Source organism: Electrona antarctica (assembly GCF_951216825.1).
Source record: "Electrona antarctica genome assembly, chromosome: 12".
NCBI lineage: Eukaryota > Metazoa > Chordata > Actinopteri > Myctophiformes > Myctophidae > Electrona > Electrona antarctica.
Window position 1 is genome coordinate 33,098,742 of NC_136793.1, and position 18,353 is coordinate 33,117,094.

An 18,353-nucleotide genomic window follows, 5' to 3' on the forward strand; every position below is an offset into this window, starting at 1 on the left:
TAATCATTCTATTAGTTATGCAGGTTACTACTAGGTTTGTGAATGATGCACACTGCGACACCAAAGAGGGCCAAAGAAGAAGAATTGATCAACTGCCTGGAAGGATCGTGTTGCAGTCTGTCATTCATTCTGCATTACAGGAAGTCAAGTCAACAATCTTGTTCCAGCATGGGGCGTGGGTGCTAGTCTTTGATAACAGCTCTTGTTTTGCTAGCTTTGCTACAGTAGTGGAGGTTCGGTTGTCAATATTTTGCTATTATTTCTTTAATTTTATTGCGTAGCTGCTGAAGACACTCGGAAGGGGAATCGGTTATACTACTTTTAACGATTACTGTATTGGTTTCGGTAGAGTAGCTATAATTCACTGCCAAAAGTATCTACATAGCGTTAGCCAGCTAAGTTCTTAGCCTGTCGTGTAGCTAGCTCGCTGACTCCCTTCTAAAATAATGCAAATAACTAACATTATGTGAGCCGTCTAGTGAGGCCAAAACAAAAGCGAAGTAATCGTCAGGATAGTTGGCATTGATCATGGCGTACAGTCAGGACGTATTTGCGGATACGTGGCTTTGGTTTTGAGTTTAGTGGGATAGCAACAATGTCTTGCAAATCCACTAAAGTTGCCCCAAGTGTTGATTTCGATCACAGTTGCTCCGACAGTGTGGAATATTTGACGCTCAATTTTGGCCCTTTTGAGACTGTCCATCGCTGGCGAAGGCTCCCTCCTTGTGACGAGTTCGTTGGTGCAAGGTAACAGTGAGATCAGCAGTGCATACGTACATGTTCACGGTACCTGGTACAGATTGGCATGCATTCATTCCTCTCAAACATCTTTGGCTTCATTCAGACGCAGCAAGCATACTGTTGTGGCCTACAGAGATGCCATATATGTGTTTGGAGGAGACAATGGGTGAGTAGCTTTGTTGGACCACCCTACTACTGTATATTTATTTTTTGCATGTACTATTAAAACAAGTAAACAACACAACTGACCATGTATGCCCATTGTCACCCAACCATCTGTAGGAAAAACATGTTGAATGATTTGCTACGCTTCGATGTGAAGGACTGCTCCTGGTGCCGGTAATAAGACAAGATCAACACACCATGTCATTAATAATGAAGCCATATTACAAACATATCCTGAGTAATGTGATTTCATGTCTGATATATATTTTACAGAGCATTCACCACTGGAACCCCACCTGCACCTAGATATCACCATTCAGCTGTGGTGTATGGCAGCAGCATGTTTGTTTTTGGTTAGTTTTATTTCCTGATTATTGGTATTTCTTTTAGTCATGTCATTGTGTCACTACTTTTTTGTTTTAATGGTACACTTATTATATTTCAGGGGGCTATACTGGAGATATCTACTCCAACTCCAACTTGAAAAACAAAAATGACCTTTTTGAATACAAGTTTGCAACAGGACAATGGACAGAGTGGAAAGTAGAGGGCAGGTATTGCATATTGCATGGATTGGAAGATACATTTATACATATGTTGATGTATCTTTTATTTGAAAAATATAATTATTTATTTTCAAATTCCAGTTACTTCTCATTAAGTAACACTATTAATGCATTGTCTCCATTTTAGTTTGCCAGTGGCCAGGTCAGCACATGGGGCCACAGTCTACAATGATAAGCTGTGGATATTTGCTGGCTATGATGGGAATGCTAGGTGGGCTGTATGTCAGATTCTGTATGGTTTAGTGACATAATTATGGCGCAAACAATGGTTTTAACATTTTGCTTATGTGCAGGTTGAATGACATGTGGACCATCAGCCTACAGGATCGAGAGCATGCCTGTTGGGAGGAGGCTAGTACTCTGAGAAGACCTTTCCAAGCAAAATACAAATGAATTGTATTAGCTGTGTTTCTGTTAATGTCTCTCTGTTCTGTCTCAGATTGATCAGAGTGGTGAGATTCCCCCATCTTGCTGCAACTTCCCTGTGGCTGTTTGCAGGGACAAGATGTTTGTGTTTTCTGGGCAGAGTGGAGCCAAGATAACGAACAACCTCTTTCAGTTTGAGTTCAAAGGCCATATGTGAGTAAGCCTTATTTGATCACAGACAGACTCTTAGTTCTAAATGTAACAATGTAATTTATAAAGACAGCATACAGGAAACTATTACCCCCCTGGTGGCTGATCCAGCCATTCCTGATGTGACTCTTTAGTAATGCTTTCTGTTAAATCTGTCCTCAGGTGGACACGCATCCCAACTGAACATCTACTGAGGGGCTCCCCACCACCTCCCCAAAGACGCTACGGTCACACCATGGTAGCCTTTGACCGCCATCTGTATGTGTTTGGAGGTGCTGCTGACAACACTTTACCTAATGAGCTGCACTGCTATGACGTTGACTCACAGACATGGGAGGTGATCCAGCAAAGTCTGGACAGTGAGGTACAGTACTGTACACATTGAGTGATGTGTACTGATTTGTTTTATTTTATTTTTAGAACTACAGATAATGATAGCAGCTGAATGAAACTAACTTACTTTTTTTTCTCTTTTTATTAAAAAAAAAGTGATCAAAATAAATAGTACATTTACTCTATCTTCCAATAGAGATTCACCATGCTCCAACACTGGACTCTTTTAAGGCTGCCTTGAAAAGACACTTATTCTCTCAGGCTTATGGCATATAGTTTTTGATTGTTGTTGGTTAAAGCGTCCTTGGGTTCATGAAAGGCGATATATAAATTCAAGCTATTATTATTATTTATTACATGCATACTTGAATGTTGCTTCATGTCACATGCTTTGCTTATGTGGCCCAAGTCTACCTGCCCATTGGTAGTAATACTATTACTAGTAAATCATATGCGAAGGCATGCTATGATAATTTAAAAAAAGGTAATTAAGTGGAGGAATGGTACACTTTTTTTTTGGAACAAATGAGCAAAAGAGCATAACATAATAACTTCTGCACAATCACATAATTGTAAAATATGTTATTGTACAGACACCCACCACATCTGCACGAACATAATAACGTATTAATCGGCTGTGTTCCCGAACGCAACTGTGGAGTGTACAAATGGAACTAAATGAAGACACACCTGGCAAACGCAGCCTAATGAAATCTCATTCATTCATTCAAACCTTTATTTATTCTCGAGAGACATTGAGGTTTCCCTCATTTGCAGTGTCGTCGAGATACAGTACAACATAATATAACATTTTCAAAGCAATAAACAAACGACAAAACAGAACAGCAACATTTCCTCATTGTGTGATCTAATACATGTTTAAAAACAGTTGCAGACACTTGGGGGTAAGTCTGCAATCAAAGATTTAAATTGACCGTATGTAATGGGAGAACAGATCTTTAATTTAAGCTGTAAGTCATTCCACGTGGTTGGGGCACTAAACAAAAGGCTGTTTTCCCCACTTCTGTGTTTACATTTGGAACCTTTAGTAAGCCAGTGACTGGAGCATATGCAGCATATATTTAATATACAACGGTAAAGTCCCATCTTTAAAAATAAACCGATACCAATGTTTATTTCGCCTGTCGACCAAGGAAGACCAGCCCACTCTCATGGGAACACATTACATTCATGTCTAAGGGATGAAAGGGGGAAATTATAATGATAAAGCAGACGTGTGTGTGTGTGTGTGTGTGTGTGTGTGTGTGTGTGTGTGTGTGTGTGTGTGTGTGTGTGTGTGTGTGTGTGTGTGTGTGTGTGTGTGTGTGTGTGTGTGTGTGTGTGTGTGTGTGTGTGTGTGTGTGTGTGTGTGTGTGTGTGTGTGTGTGTGTGTGTGTGTGTGTGTGTGTGTGTGTGTGTGTGTGAGAGAGAGAGCTGAAATGTGGATGTGTGTCTTGTAGAACACAGAACATGAATTAAGAATGAAGTTACGTTGTGCCGCTATTGCGCTTTATGCACTGTGCGCTTTCCTGTTGCAGATGGACATAAAATGCTGCCATACTTCTAAACTCTGAACTATTTTGCATTGCTGTCCTCTCAAAGAATGTCCTGCAAATCGTCATGTTTATATTTTATTTAAATAAGACAATTACAGTAATTGTAAACAAACTAAACATTGTTTGTATAGCACATCATACATAATATAGCAGCCGGTGCATTATAAATGGCACTAGGATATGGAGTAATCTTCCCTAAATCTCTCAAATTATCTCCCTCCTCAGATGCCCAGTGGGAGACTGTTCCATGCAGCTGCAGTGATCCAGGATGCCATGTACATCTTTGGCGGAACGGTGGACAACAATGTGCGCAGTGGGGAGATGTACCGATTTCAGGTTGCTGCCTTTCATTTGTATGAATAAAATGTACACGTCACTGCACTACATATGTTGATTTAACATGCTTAATTAGTAATTACATATAACTGTTGTTTACTCTTTGTTTTTTGTAGTTCTCATGCTATCCAAAATGCACTCTCCATGAGGACTATGGCAAACTGTGGGAGAACCGCCAGTTCTGTGATGTGGAGTTTATCCTGGGGGAGGTAGGTGCTCATTGGCTGGGACATTAATCCCCTTCATTGCTGAGAGAAAAGGTTCTCGGTGGGCTTTAGATTACATTCAGTTCAAACAATGTTGTGTTTTTCCTTCCTGTTTGTGAGTACAGAGGGAGGAGAGGGTCTTGGGTCATATTTCCATAGTTACTGCAAGATGTCAGTGGCTTCGTAAGAAGATCCTACAGGCACGGGACAGGCAGCGACAGGTCAGAAACCTGCAATATTCACTGTTCATTTCCTTTAATATTATATAAGAGTTAGAGTTATAGCTGAAACACGATTAAGTTAATTTGAGCAATTGAAATATTATTACAGATAACATTCAAGGAGACAATCACTGTTTTGGAGCTGGTTCTAGTAGTGACACAGTTGGCAGGCCAGGCATCATAGAAATTCATTACAATCTTCAAATCAAATCAAGAAATGAAGGTCTGGGAAAAATAAGGCAATGTGATCAAACTGGTCGATGGACAAAACATTTAATCAGTCCTTTTACAGAACATATTGTCTTGCAAAATGGTACCACATGCATTGCAGAAAAGCCACAGCAAAATAAAGCGTCAAGTACCAAAGAGAAACTACGTTTTTGCATACTTTGTATGAAATGCATGAATATTGTTACTAGATAGGGTGCAAAATCAACAGTGTTTGAAGTGAGGAAATGTTCATTGTTATCAAAACAATAAAGATATTAGTACAAACAAACATAACAGCTGGAAGGCTTTGCTATAGAGGAACCTTTAACTCTATGTTCTGCTGGAAATGTTGGGTAATCAGTTCCTTTTCGTCCTTACGCTGTGTGTAGAAGAGTAAACAAGAGTGCAGCGAGGAGAGCGATGAGGGGGCAAATGGAGCCCCAAGGGATATCCCAGGAGGCAGCAGGCCATCGGGTACACAGCCTCTGCTAGAGGTGGCCATCAGGGAAGCACAGGCTCAACCATTCGAAGTGCTGATGCAGTTCCTCTACACAGACAAGATCCAGTATCCACGCAGAGGTCACTGCCCTCACACACTCTTGTGATACAGCTGCATCATTCCACAGGGAAAGAAAATGAATAATATTGCAATCTTTATTTATATAGCAACTTTCTTAACATAGTTAGAATGTGCTTTTATAGAGAAATAAGTAAAACAAACATTACAACAACAAAAACAACAATAAGGGACAACGGTTCAAAACAAAAGCACAATAATAATAAAAAAAAACCAACAATATCACTAAGCCACATTAAGACATGTACCTTGCTGAAAATAACATGTGTTTATTTCTGACTCCATTTGGATAGTGACAGTGAACAGAGAGATGGGAAAAGCTGTAGCCTGACCTATGTGCTCCAATAACAACTTTTCAAATAAAGACAACAAATTAGTCACACTGTTACACTGATGCACAATAAATGAGGCATAACCTGGGCCTAGGTACAACCAGTAAAACTGTATTTAGAGGATCTCCAGATTAGTAATTTGCTGTGTGTCTGACTGCGTAGGTCATGTGCAGGACGTTCTCCTCATCATGGATGTTTACAAACTGGCCCTGAGTTTCAAGCTATCACGCCTGGAGCAGCTGTGTGTGCAGTACATTGAGGCATCTGTGGACCTGCAGAATGTTTTGAGTGTATGTGAAAATGCCAACAAGCTTCAGCTAGACCAGCTTAAGGTATGTTGAGAACTGGTCGAACTGTATATACTGTATGTGTGTGTATATTCTTTCCCTAAGCATTCTGATTTGGCTGTACACATGTTTATGCAACCCAAGCCAATCCATCTGATATTAGCTAACATAGCCAAACAGCTAGCTTGTTATATTGTTTCTACTCTGGCATTTGGTTGCAATTCTTTGTGTCCCTCATAAAAATTGCTATCTTGTACCCCAGCCTAACTCCCTAAAACACCTCCGCTACCCGTTACATTATGCATAGGTGTGGTTTGGGCATAGAGTAATAAAAGGATAAAGACCGAACCGGAGCGACAGCCCCGCCCACCCCGCTATTCATTTCAGTGGAAGTTGCTCAGTGGTGTTTTGATTGAAGCACCCGGGAGAATGGTCTACTTCTGCATTTGACCACCAAATTTTGGTGGGCAAACGAGCAAGTGCAAACGAAGTGCGGACGTGTAAACGAGTGCTCAATGTTAAACCCCAGCTGCATGGAGTTTCCTCGTCACAAATCCACAGGTCCGCCTGCAGTTCACGCTCTAACCAGTGAGTGCTTCAACATTGGAGAGCCTCCCTGGGGGCTTGGGTTTGGGCCTTACAATAATGAAACCAATCACCATGCCATTAAGAGAAGACTGTGCAATCCATTATCCCCAGTGCAATGTTGTCTTAGACTGGCCCATGAAAGAGCCGCGGGTTGCTGCCTTGGAATAAATGTATATTTGATAAAGAGGGTTGTTTTGTGTGTCTAGTAGCTCCTCTATCATCCACTCCACGACCAACACAGTCTCACTCGCAATAAAGCAGGGACTTTGTGTTCATCTATGTGTTTATGGGGAATTTAATATTACTGTAATCCATTCAATACTTGCTGCACAATGGAGTAATGAAACTGAACAAGCGAATGGAATCGCGCACACTGCACTGCACAAATCAAATAACTTCTTTGAATAGACAGTTATATAAACACAAGGGGGACACTGAACGAATTGACACTGCTATTTATAGTCAAATTACAATCACAGATTTGTGGAGAATTAAGACCTAGCCGTAAATGTTCTGCAACATTTTGCGTCGAGGCAGCTCCAACTCAGGAACTGGAAATGTGTGGGCAAGATATCAATTTCAAGGAAAGCGCATCAACATGCCTACGACACACCTCCACCCACAAAGGAGTCCGCAAACTGTATAGTGGGTTGCATGGCCAAAGATGCCATTTACGGATAGTGGGGAAGGTTCTAAAGCCACTATATGCGGGTAAGGCATGGCATATGTTAGGGCCCTGAGAGTTTTCCCAGAAAGTATCCCATTGCCGAGTTCCTGTGTTGCCCAGTGTCCTGTGTGACTCAGTCAGTCTGTGTGTATGTAGAAACATACATACGTACATAGTACGTACACATTCATGCACACTGTATGGATGATACATACAGTAGATAGACAGACTTATTAAATCCACCATTAATGCCAGCAATTATTTTCTTCCCTCCAGGAGCATTGCCTTAATTTTGTGGTGAAGGAGACTCATTTCAACCAGGTGATTATGACCAAGGAGTTTGAGCATTTGTCCACACCACTGATTGTGGAGATAGTGCGGCGCAAGCAGCATCCTCCCCACAGGCTGTACTCGGACCAGCCTGTGGACATAGGTACGTCCTTAGTGCAGGACATGAAGGCCTGCCTGGAGGGAGGCGGCTTGGAGTTCTGTGACATTATCCTGCTTTTAGACGGACAACCACGGCCCGCCCACAAAGCCATCCTGGCTGGCCGCTCCAGGTAGGGGTTCTCACACAGATCTATGATTCATATCATGTTTCGTGTATGTACACAAACCTTTTCATTTTCGTTTCTCAGTTATTTTGAGGCGATGTTCCGCTCCTTCATGCCTGAGGATGGTCAGGTGAACATCTCCATAGGTGAAATGGTTCCTAGTAAGCAGGCCTTTGAGTCCATGCTGCGCTATATTTACTATGGTGATGTCAACATGCCTCCAGAGGATTCCCTGTATCCTTTACAAAAGAACTGTGTCTTATTCAACCTTTATTTACTTAAACAAAACAACGTTTGGTCAGAATTGGTAAGAACTAGTTCTCTCTCTTTTTTTTTTTTTTTCTTTTTTTTTTACATCACTAGGTCTTTTAGCAGTGAGTACTGTCCCTATACTAAATCAATTTGTCTTCGTTGACTCTTGCTGAAAGATATCTGTTTGCAGCGCCATATTACTATGGTTTCTCAAACAACAGGATGCAGGCCTACTGCAAGCAAAATTTGGAGATGAACGTCAATGTGGAGAATGTCTTACAGGTATGTGTTTAAAGCTGGAGGGAGCTATATAATATGTATCTGCATTTACATTTAAAATCAACTTGTATTTCCTGCGTTCTCTCAGTTTTACTTGATTGCTTGTAATTTCCTCCCCCATCTTAGATCCTGGAGGCAGCAGACAAGACACAAGCCTTGGACATGAAGAAGCACTGCTTGCACATTATAGTCCACCAGTTCATCCAGGTGGGTGGGCTTGTGTCTGGAGCCCTGGGGGTGTGCTGCCCACTCACTGCAGCTGAGCTAACCCCCTAGCCTGCCTCTTCATTGTGGGAGACTGAACCCTTGGCCTAGTGGATTACCCTCCACTTCCTACATAGAGAAGAAGCTGTTTACAGCCGAGGCCGGCTGTACAAGCACCTTATCTATCCCTCAGTGTTATGGGTCATAGTGCCAATCTGAGTATTGTTTGTTTTAAAAGAACAAGTAAAGGAACTAAAACTCAATACACCACCCACCCATGCAACCCCCCCCCCATGGAAACATTACTTGGTGTTTCCATTTAGCTTTTGTTCTCTATCTGTGATCTGTAATTCTTTTCTCTCTCTGCATGTGTGATTTAAGCGCTCCCAGTCCCTCAGATTCTTTCTGCATGAACCTATGTTTCTTTCAGCATCAAAGTCTTTTGTTATAGTTCATTTTTTGTTTTTGTTTTTGCTCTCCTCCCGTTTTAAAGGTATCCAAGCTTCCCAACCTGCGGTCGCTCAGCCAGCTGTTGCTGCTGGACATCATCGAGTCCCTGGCCACGCACATATCAGACAAACAGTGTGCTGAGATGGGTTCTGACATTTAGGAGGACCTAGGATAATCTGGCCTCCTTTCCCTCCTCAAAGAAGCCCTGCATATCTGCTCCGCCATTACACTACTTGTAGCCATTCCCTCCTCCCCACGTGCAGCATACCTTTCTTTATTTTGGACCTTGCATGTAAGACTCCCAGTGGTTACTTTTATCCATGCTGGATGAAATTGTATGAGATTATTATTTTCAGTTGATGACATGAACTGACAACAGACCTTTAGTTAAATTTCTTATGTACAACTACGTGTAAGTGGTTTAAAGCAAAAATATAAACGGCAATGAATGAACATTTTGCTGCAAATCCAAATAGTGACACGATCAGAAGTAGCAGTCCTATCTATTTTTTACCTCAGTCATATACTATCAATTGGACAAAACTTGAGTCAAGGTGTTATGCAGCACAGTACAGTTGCTGTATTTGTTATTTTTTTCTGAGTTATGCATTGTGTGAATTTATACTAGTTTCACAACAGAGACCCCCCCCCCCCAAGTAAGTCCTGATAAAATAAGGTTCTGTCATCTAAATGCAACTAAATCACTTCCTGTTAAGTAGCTCATTGATGCTCATTCGTTATCACATCTGATCTCATGAACACTGAAATTTTGCAACGTTTGCAAACATTTGATGTCAACATTGAATTAACAAAGTCATTAGGACTGTTTGTATGACCATGCTGTGTGCAGGATGTCTCCCAAGTTATTTCTGTTTGTTAGATCATTTTGACAGTGATGTCATAATACTGGTAACCAACTGCCATTGCAGCTAGCGAAGATCTGAACTATTTTTACCTGTATAATATACAATAGTATGTGTATTTACTATTAAGTGTTAACTCAACTATTTAATGCCTTAATAAATATCTTTATGAAATGAATGAATTGAGCAGGATCAGTGATTCCCTCTTCAGTGGTACATGTACCAGTTGCTGAAAAGCAGTAGTAGTCGAGATTGAACTGGCAGTGATTCTAGCACAATGGGACTCATTCTCTCAGCTGCGGACAGCTTCCAATGCTTGCTGCCAGAGTATGCAGCGTCTGACACTGTTTTTTAGTCTTGGGGCTGAGGCAAATCAGGTTTTTTGCAGTTTGAATCAAAGCAGGGGAGTAAGTGGGGGTTCCTTCTGTGAATAGGACTGAATTCCTTAGTTACAAAAAGACCATATATTTGTTGAATATCTGCAAAATCAATATTTTTGTTTAGTTATTTAGTATCTAATATTTCTCATTCTACTCACACCGTATGTTATTATTCAAATCCTAAAGAAATATTAAAAACTCATTGTCTTTACCCAGAAAACAACTACAGATTAAACCTTGACCTTTATCTCAACAAACCAGCAGTGTCCGTCAGGAGTTTCAGCTTTCACCAATAGGTAGTAGATAAGCTTGGACAATGGTTCTTACTATGAGTTGGAAAATTCCTTCTGCAAAGTTATGAAGCCTAAGATCAGACTGATAACTATCTTATTTTAGATTAGGACTAAGGTTGGGTTTGTATGAATTAAAATGGTAAACTTGTTTTATGAAGAGATCAGACCTACATTATTTGTGTCCAATAATAACAATAAACAATGATGAGACTGTCCAGCTCCAGTAACCCATTAGTCTAAATGTCAATCCAAGAGTTGGAAATATAATTAATTATGCAATAATTTCCTCATTCATATACTTATGAGCATTGAGCATGCCTTTTGAAGTTATAATTAGTTTTACTGCATGTTAATACACATTAATTTCATGTGGTTGAATGAAAGTGGCTGAGCTAATTGAAAAGCAATATTTGATTTCTTGTTACTTGCCCAGTTGCACACCAGGATCTATAAAGGCTCACAGTGGAATTCACAATGTGTTGAACTCCTTTAGGCTCTTTGTAAGCTATGAGTACAAGGTGCTATTCATAGTCTTGGTACTTGAGACACTTGGCAAATCAACAGATTTTCTCCAGATTTCCTTCGAGTGGGAAAAGCCTTGACTTCAATAATGCCCTAATCTCATATCAGTGACATCAGTAAATTGTTTCATCAGTAATAATTACACCTTTGGAAGAAAGCCATGGGCACTCAGCGACCCATAGAAATGAGCCATTATGGTCACCCTTGGGACAGCTCTTCTCCTCTGCTTTTTCTTTTCTTATTGCTTGTTCCCCCAAAGCCCAGCTTCCTCATGTTTCATTCTTTTGAGGCTACATTCCCATCTGACATATTTGGTTTCATCTTAAAACAGTGTGCATTGTTCAGTGTAACAGTATTTATCATGAAGACAAGAAGACAGAATGTCGGTTGCAACGCCACACTGACTATCTCTCACCTGTCAGGTGTGTTTTATTAAGGAGTTTCTGCCTAGGTGGGCTGACTGGGTCGGTCCAGCTGGTGGGATGGGCTACAAAGCCTCTCAGAATCTGTTCCTAGACCTGACCAGACGGGCAGAAACGGCAATAGAGAGAGAGAGAGTGTGTGTGTGTGTAAGAGAGGCAACGACAAGAGAGACAAAGAAGATGGTTTTTCTGACAACTAAAATGATGCAAAGAACTGCGCTCTTTGTGACATTTGGGGGTCTGGTCACTTCTCTCATCACTGCGTTCCTTCCACTGTGGAAGACAATGAACTCTGACCTGAATGAAGTGGAAAACTACTACTCTGGTCTGTTTCACATGTGCATCTTTACAGAGGAGGTGGGAGTGCAGTGTAAGGCCTATGAATCCATCTTAGCACTCCCTATGGACTTAAAGATCTCCAGGGTGCTTATGATGGTGTCCATAGGTACTGGAGCTCTAGCAGTGGTGGTGGTCTTTCCAGGACTGGAAGGGGTGGAGGTCTGCTCTGGGCAACAGGGCCTGAAGAGGGGGCTCATCATCTTTAGTGGGGTGCTTTCCTGGGTGTCGGCACTCACCACTTTGGCCCCCGTCTCCATAGTGGCCTATACTACTGTCGTGGAGTTCTGGGATGAGAACTTACCTGATGTTGTTCCACGTTGGGAGTTTGGTGAGGCCATGTTCTCTGGATGGTTTGCAGGTCTGGCTTTGGCAATTGGCGGTACCCTCTTTTTCATAGCTGTGTGTATGGGGGACTATGATCAGCGACCACCCAGCCCTCCAAACACACCTCGGATGAACCAAAGGACAAAGCACTACCTAAAGACAGAGGTTTTATAGCTTTCTTGTTGTCAAATGTGTGTGTTCTAAACTGTTCAGTGTTCATGCTTGATTTCAGTGGCATGGAATTTGCAAAAGATTAAGATTAGCAGTGATATGGCAAAAGTCACTTTTGCATTATTTCAAAAGCCATACTGTTATGATTTGATACATTTGTTTTTCATGGGCTAATCTTGTTGAATGTCCCTCTTCTGATATAGGGTTAGGGTTCTTGCTGTAAACATTCAAGTAGCGTACCTTGTGAGAGATAATTACCAGTGAGGAATTGTTGATTATCCAGATTCGGTTAAGGTATAGATCAATAGGTTATGTCATGATAATAAACCTATAGATATCCAGGGTACTGGTAGAAGTAAAATATCAAATGTTGGATGTAGAAATCATTCTCTCCAACAGTGTGTAAATCTTCAGATAAAAGGGTAGGTGGCCCAGATTGTTTTCTTGTAAGTTACGTAATTTTTTTAAGGTTTCATTAACTGATCATTAAATAAGCCTTTTCCATCAGAATATCTATAGTATGAACTGCTTGTGTATGTTGCTTCCTAAAAGTTCAATATTAAACAGTGTCTAAATCAGTGCTTCGATAAAACAGGCTACTTAGCTCATCTTCAACCCTGGTCATACATGATGGAACTGACTGAAGTTTACAATGTGGAACACTGATCTGAACAAGCATCTTAATGTCCAAGATTAATTGCCCTGAGAAGATACATTCTATCCAATACTGCCATGAGTCTCTATGTCCACAGCCAGAGTAAGAATGAATAGCTTAGTTTATTAAGAGTTGCATTCCAGTGCCGCAGCTCTTCTGTGTTGTATTTCATTTTGGGGAGGAACTTGGCACCATGAGGTTGCCTGAATCCTTAACCACTTAAACCCCAGGATCGTGTTGTGAGCTTGTCGATCTGCTATTTTCATCAAAAGCTTTCCCCGCAATAACAGAAAACAGAAAATATACTAGTACAGAGCCCTGATGGACTCCACTCAACCACATGGGGTTTAAGTGGTTAATGCACAATCCACTGTACATTTTGACGATCAGACTCAATTTGGAAGAAATTGGTAAGCATCTTTCGTTTACAGAATTCATGAAAATTGATTATGTTCTTATCAATCTTCATACAGATCCCATAGGCTATATGTGTTTTTGTTTACTGCACTATTAAACAACCTCCAATCTAATTCATGCATATTTTCCTTATTCCCTTATTATATTCAATGCTACACTCCTATAATCTGAGTTTTCAAGCAGTCCCAGGGTAATTACTTGGATTACTCCTGTTAATTAAATTAAACAGATGTACCAGTGATGTAATGTGCCTCCCCTTCCTTGGAGATCAATTATCTTGGGACATTAACCCCTGCCCTGGGTACATAATACATGCACCTTTAGATATTGGAACACAAACAGCTGTCAATCTGCATGATATGAGGGTGCACAAATAACTGTATGCAGTTATTTGTGCACCCTCATATCATGCAGATAGTTTGAGTGGACTAATGTAGAGAGAAGGGGGGTTATTCCTCTTTTTAACAGCAGAGGGTACAGTGAGTAGAATGATTGTCATACAACACACTTTAGATTTCAACAAGCAAAATAGTCCCAACTTCATCAAAACTAATCTTCATCATTCCATCTCTGCTACTGAATCATACACTGTATTCTGATGAAACACATACGTAAAGTCGGCATTTCAATGAAAGCAATGAGTCTAAAAGGAATGTGATATTGTAAGCCATGTATGACCTTGTTACAGTTATAGAAACATACTTACTTGTATTCCTTTCAGAACATTGGCCACAGATGAATTGTTTCCACCTTCATCTGTCTTGGGTCATCCTCTCAAGCTGTTTCCACGTTAGTCGAGTTCGTGAGTTCTTGCTCCGTGCTCCTTTTCTAGGTGTTTTGGGGTCTTCCTTTGCTCCAAAGGGGGTAAAAGGGGAAAGCTATTCATATCCAGAATTGTTTTCATGTACATTTAGATTACTAAATGCTGTGTATCCTTTTAAGAGCTTGTCCTCTTATCACCCACACCCATCCCACTCTGAAAATGGGATAGACTGCAACACTACAGTACATTTGTTACTATTCCCCTATCCTATATGCTTATAAACTGCTTTATGAGTTAGGTATCACATCCATAATGTGAAGTTTATTTTTCACATTATGCATACTAACTCACATTTGGCAAGAAAGGCTGTATGAGGCTCAGACACCTAAAGAGTAGTTGGGTCAATATATCTACAGCACATATTATATGCACACTTTTACAGTATAATCCTACACAAGAACATGCACCAAAACAGGTTTATAGTGCAATCTATGCATAATACGCAGGCTGGCTGATAAGCAGGCAATCGGACCATGCAGGCAGTGTAGTGGGGGGCAGCCAGTCTTTGATCAGGCTTAACTCGCAAGTCAGGCCTTTGGCATCTGAAGTAGAGAGGCTGAGCAGAAGGCAGCCTCTAGAAGTGAGTGTTTTTATGTATGTGTGAGCAGGAGAGCGAGAGAGAGAGAGAGAGAGAGAGAGAGACTACATCGAAGAGGGGTGGGAGGAAGAGAGCAGAGAACGGTGAGAATTTGTGCTGCGTTAGCATCCCCACAGCAACTCCATCAATACTGCATACAGCTGAGACACTGGCACGGGTCCCTGGTGCTGCATTTGCAGGCTTGACCACTGAAAGAGGGAGAGAGAGAGAGGGGGGAGAGAGCAACTTCCCACGGCCAGTCCTTCTGTCTGCCGAAGGGGTGTTCTCCGAGGGACAGCGCACTCATCAGAGCCCTTCTGCTGCATCAAGCCGGGGAGGAGGAGGCTGGAAGAGGGTGCAGTGGGAGACACAGAGTGGGAATACTCCTATCAGAGAGAACCAATCCCGGAGAGGGACGGGATTCTTGGGGGACTGAAGTGCTAGAATGCTGCCATACTCTGCAGGATAAGCTGAACACGGGGGAGTCTGTCAGGATTGGAACTCAGTGCACCTGCTCCTTACACACAGGCTTTGGTAAGATGTTTTGACTGCTTTATGGTCTGTGCAGTAATAATTTGATAATCAGTTTCGGATATGATGATGAGGGGTATGTCATTCATTACTTTTAATGACGCAATTGTTTGCCTGTCTTGGAGCATTAAGGAGTAAGGACACACACACATTAGTTCTATGGAAGTTACTCGCTTGAAGCTTACAGTACAGTACTGTATGTAATTAGACCTACTGTAAAAATGATGTGCTGTGGTGCAGTGTATTCACTGGATCCACACTCATTCAGTACACTAATACACACAGAGCTCTTAGAAAACTACAAACATAGTGCATGTGTTAAAATAGGCATAGACACAAATTCTGTAAATAACTGGAAATCTGTACACATGATCACCCTGACTACTGTTTAAATGTAATTTTTGCTCGTATCAAATCTTATGTTCTATTCTACTCTATTGGATGATTTTGACATCAAAATAGGCTTGTATGTGCATCTCTACACACGTGTGTGTGTGTGTGTGTGTGTGTGTGTGTGTGTGTGTGTGTGTGTGTGCGAGCGAGCGAGCGTGCGTGCGTGCGTGTGTGCGTGCGTGCATGCGCACATGCTGAGAGACTGGTCATTACAAGAGTTGTTTTTGCCTATGGAGGCACCTTGCCCTGTAGGAGTGGACACCCCTCTGTAACATGCAATCTTGGTTTTCCATGACATCATGGAGGCTGCTGAAAACAATACCAACATGACCTGATACAACATGACCACGATGCCATTGTTCACCAGCTTTAACTGCACAGCACATGTGTATCTGTGTTCACTGAAGCATTTTACAAGATATTCTGTATTGGAGCAACTCATCCCAGGCACACACACACTGATGCCAAACCTTTCTTTGTGCAAGCAAGTGTACTTGAAGGCAGGGGTGGGCAACTTTGACGATGGAGAGGGCCACTATATTTCCACACTCACTCCAGAGGGCACAAATAAATATTACATTTTGAGCTTGTAGATCAGCTATTTTTGCTATATTTGAATTGAAATCCTGAATAATCTTTTGCTATTTTTAGGGCTCGAGCACTGTACAGTAGTGCGAAGCCCTATTGAAATCGCAATGATTATTAGGGTCCGAGCACTGCACAGTATTGCGAAGCCCTATTGAAATCGCAATGATTGTTTGTTTGTTTGTTTGTTTATTCCCCCGAATGAATCGCATTTTTGAGGCACTAAACATACTCATGGTGGCGCTACAACAGGCCAAGCCGCGTCTCACACACACACACACACACACACACACACACACACACACACTCCACACAACTCCTCCTAGCAGGATGGTTCGTTACAAATAAAACTCGCTCAGCGCACACAAAACACCTTATCGATGAAAAGTTGTCAAAATCGTGAGTTTTCGTAAAATGGCGTGGCCATGGCGAAGTGTCAAACGTCAGATCTATAAGATTAAAAAATGTTTTTTATGTAAGTACTGAACTGATTGTGGGTGTTTATTCAGAGTCCTTGACATTCATTGGTGTAACTTAGCCCCGCCCCCTCTTCTGATTGGTCGATATTTGGTAGTTCCTATTTTGTCTTATAACTTTTCAACGGTTTGTCATACAGCCTTGTGGGTGGTGTCATTGGATTTGGTTCAGAGTCCTTGCCCTTCATTTGTGAAACTTAGCATCTCCCCCTCTTCTGATTGGTCGATATGCCATAGTTTCTATCATTTGCCATAACTTTTTAACAGTTTGTTTGTCGTACAGAGTCATGAGTCGCCTCACTGGACTCAGTTGAAAATCCTTGTCCTTCAGAAGTGCTACCCAGTTCTGATTGGACGATATTTGCCCGTAATGTGCACTGCACAGACGCACGAGGGCTCGGTTATCGCTGCTTGCAGCTTTAATTGAATTGGAATCCTGAAAAGTAAAATTTGTATTTAATTTCAAATGCAGAAGTTTAGTTATGTTAACTTTATGAATTAAATACAAATACATTGGACATAAAAAAGACAATAACATTTTCATACTAGTAATTAGCTGAAATCACGTCAGTATTCTGATATTAACTGGGGGCCGCATTAAGTGAAGGTGGGGGACGCATTTGGCCCCCGGGCCATCAGTTGCCCATGCTTCAAGGTATAGGCATGCTCTCAGCCACATGGCATGACTTGTCCACCCACTCATGGCTAGACTTTTAATTCCATAGCAAGCTAAACTACATGAACTCTGAAACCTGATTGTGGTGAAAACATAAGAAAATACATTCCAGTCTTTTCCGTTTGCAACACAGATTCTTTGGAAGTCTAAATTATACTTCATGAAAGAGCTGAATTGCATACTACGTTTCTTAATGGGGCATCAGATTATAGCCTCAATCCAGTGTTTCTTCATTTATGTTCTAAGAATCGTAATGATTAAAATACAGAAGTCACTCATTAGGTTCTTTAGAGTGATCATCTCTATTTCATCACTCACTACTATGTTTTGTGTTTAAGTTTGTAAATATCTGGTGCTCTTTATGATGGCTTTTGCTTGTGAACTGGGTGACGCAACCCAGGGTATGATTCCCAGGGCTTATCTTGTATTTCACAAACTTGGAGTGCTTGCTTGCTGTCAGTGAGGTACGGACGTGTGGTCAAATATTAACCACTTGAACCCCAGTATCCATATTCTGAGGGGAACATTAACCAAAAATAGCAGATTTACAAGCTCACAGCTTGTAGATCATCTATTTTTGGCAAAGAAATGTGGTGCAAAAGGAAAAAGCGGTCCAAGTACAGAGCCAACTCAGGTCCAATTCTTGTCCTTATCAGCTGAAGATCACAGCGACAGCCATAAATGTTGACCATATAGCTAACTTGACCTGCTCTGTGTTAGGACATTTAGGTCATTAGGAGACAAATGATGAACCAGTCCCTAAACTGTAGCACTTATTTTCTTCAGATTTTAGTTTTCTCTCTGCA

The 18,353-nt window shown here is 41.3% G+C and overlaps 2 protein-coding genes across 2 annotated transcripts; both read left to right on the forward strand.

Moving 5' to 3' along the window:
- Positions 1-51: 51 nt before the first annotated feature.
- lztr1 (leucine zipper like post translational regulator 1) lies at positions 52-10,141 on the forward strand. The gene is made up of 19 exons (XM_079515672.1): positions 52-747; positions 845-907; positions 1,024-1,080; positions 1,180-1,259; positions 1,352-1,460; positions 1,600-1,683; positions 1,766-1,823; positions 1,912-2,051; positions 2,211-2,412; positions 4,163-4,273; positions 4,390-4,482; positions 4,605-4,700; positions 5,300-5,489; positions 5,982-6,151; positions 7,638-7,921; positions 8,000-8,149; positions 8,344-8,449; positions 8,573-8,653; positions 9,144-10,141. The coding sequence occupies exons 1-19, from the start codon at positions 596-598 to the stop codon at positions 9,258-9,260; spliced, it is 2,343 nt and encodes a 780-aa protein (XP_079371798.1). The 5' UTR covers positions 52-595; the 3' UTR covers positions 9,261-10,141.
- Positions 10,142-11,760: 1,619 nt separating this feature from the next.
- Positions 11,761-12,417, forward strand: cldn26 (claudin 26; the record flags this gene model as incomplete). The annotated part of the gene is made up of 1 exon (XM_079516186.1): positions 11,761-12,417. The coding sequence occupies one exon, from the start codon at positions 11,761-11,763 to the stop codon at positions 12,415-12,417; it is 657 nt and encodes a 218-aa protein (XP_079372312.1).
- Positions 12,418-18,353: the final 5,936 nt, after the last annotated feature.

Bases quoted from the DNA above. Each gene is read 5' to 3' on its own strand.
- lztr1 (XM_079515672.1), top strand. From the start codon at position 596: ATGTCTTGCAAATCCACTAAAGTTGCCCCAAGTGTTGATTTCGATCAC. The intron at 2,413-4,162 runs GTACAGTACTGT...CTCCCTCCTCAG, and splicing joins AGCAAAGTCTGGACAGTGAG to ATGCCCAGTGGGAGACTGTT. The intron at 8,150-8,343 runs GTATCCTTTACA...TCTTGCTGAAAG, and splicing joins ATGCCTCCAGAGGATTCCCT to ATATCTGTTTGCAGCGCCAT.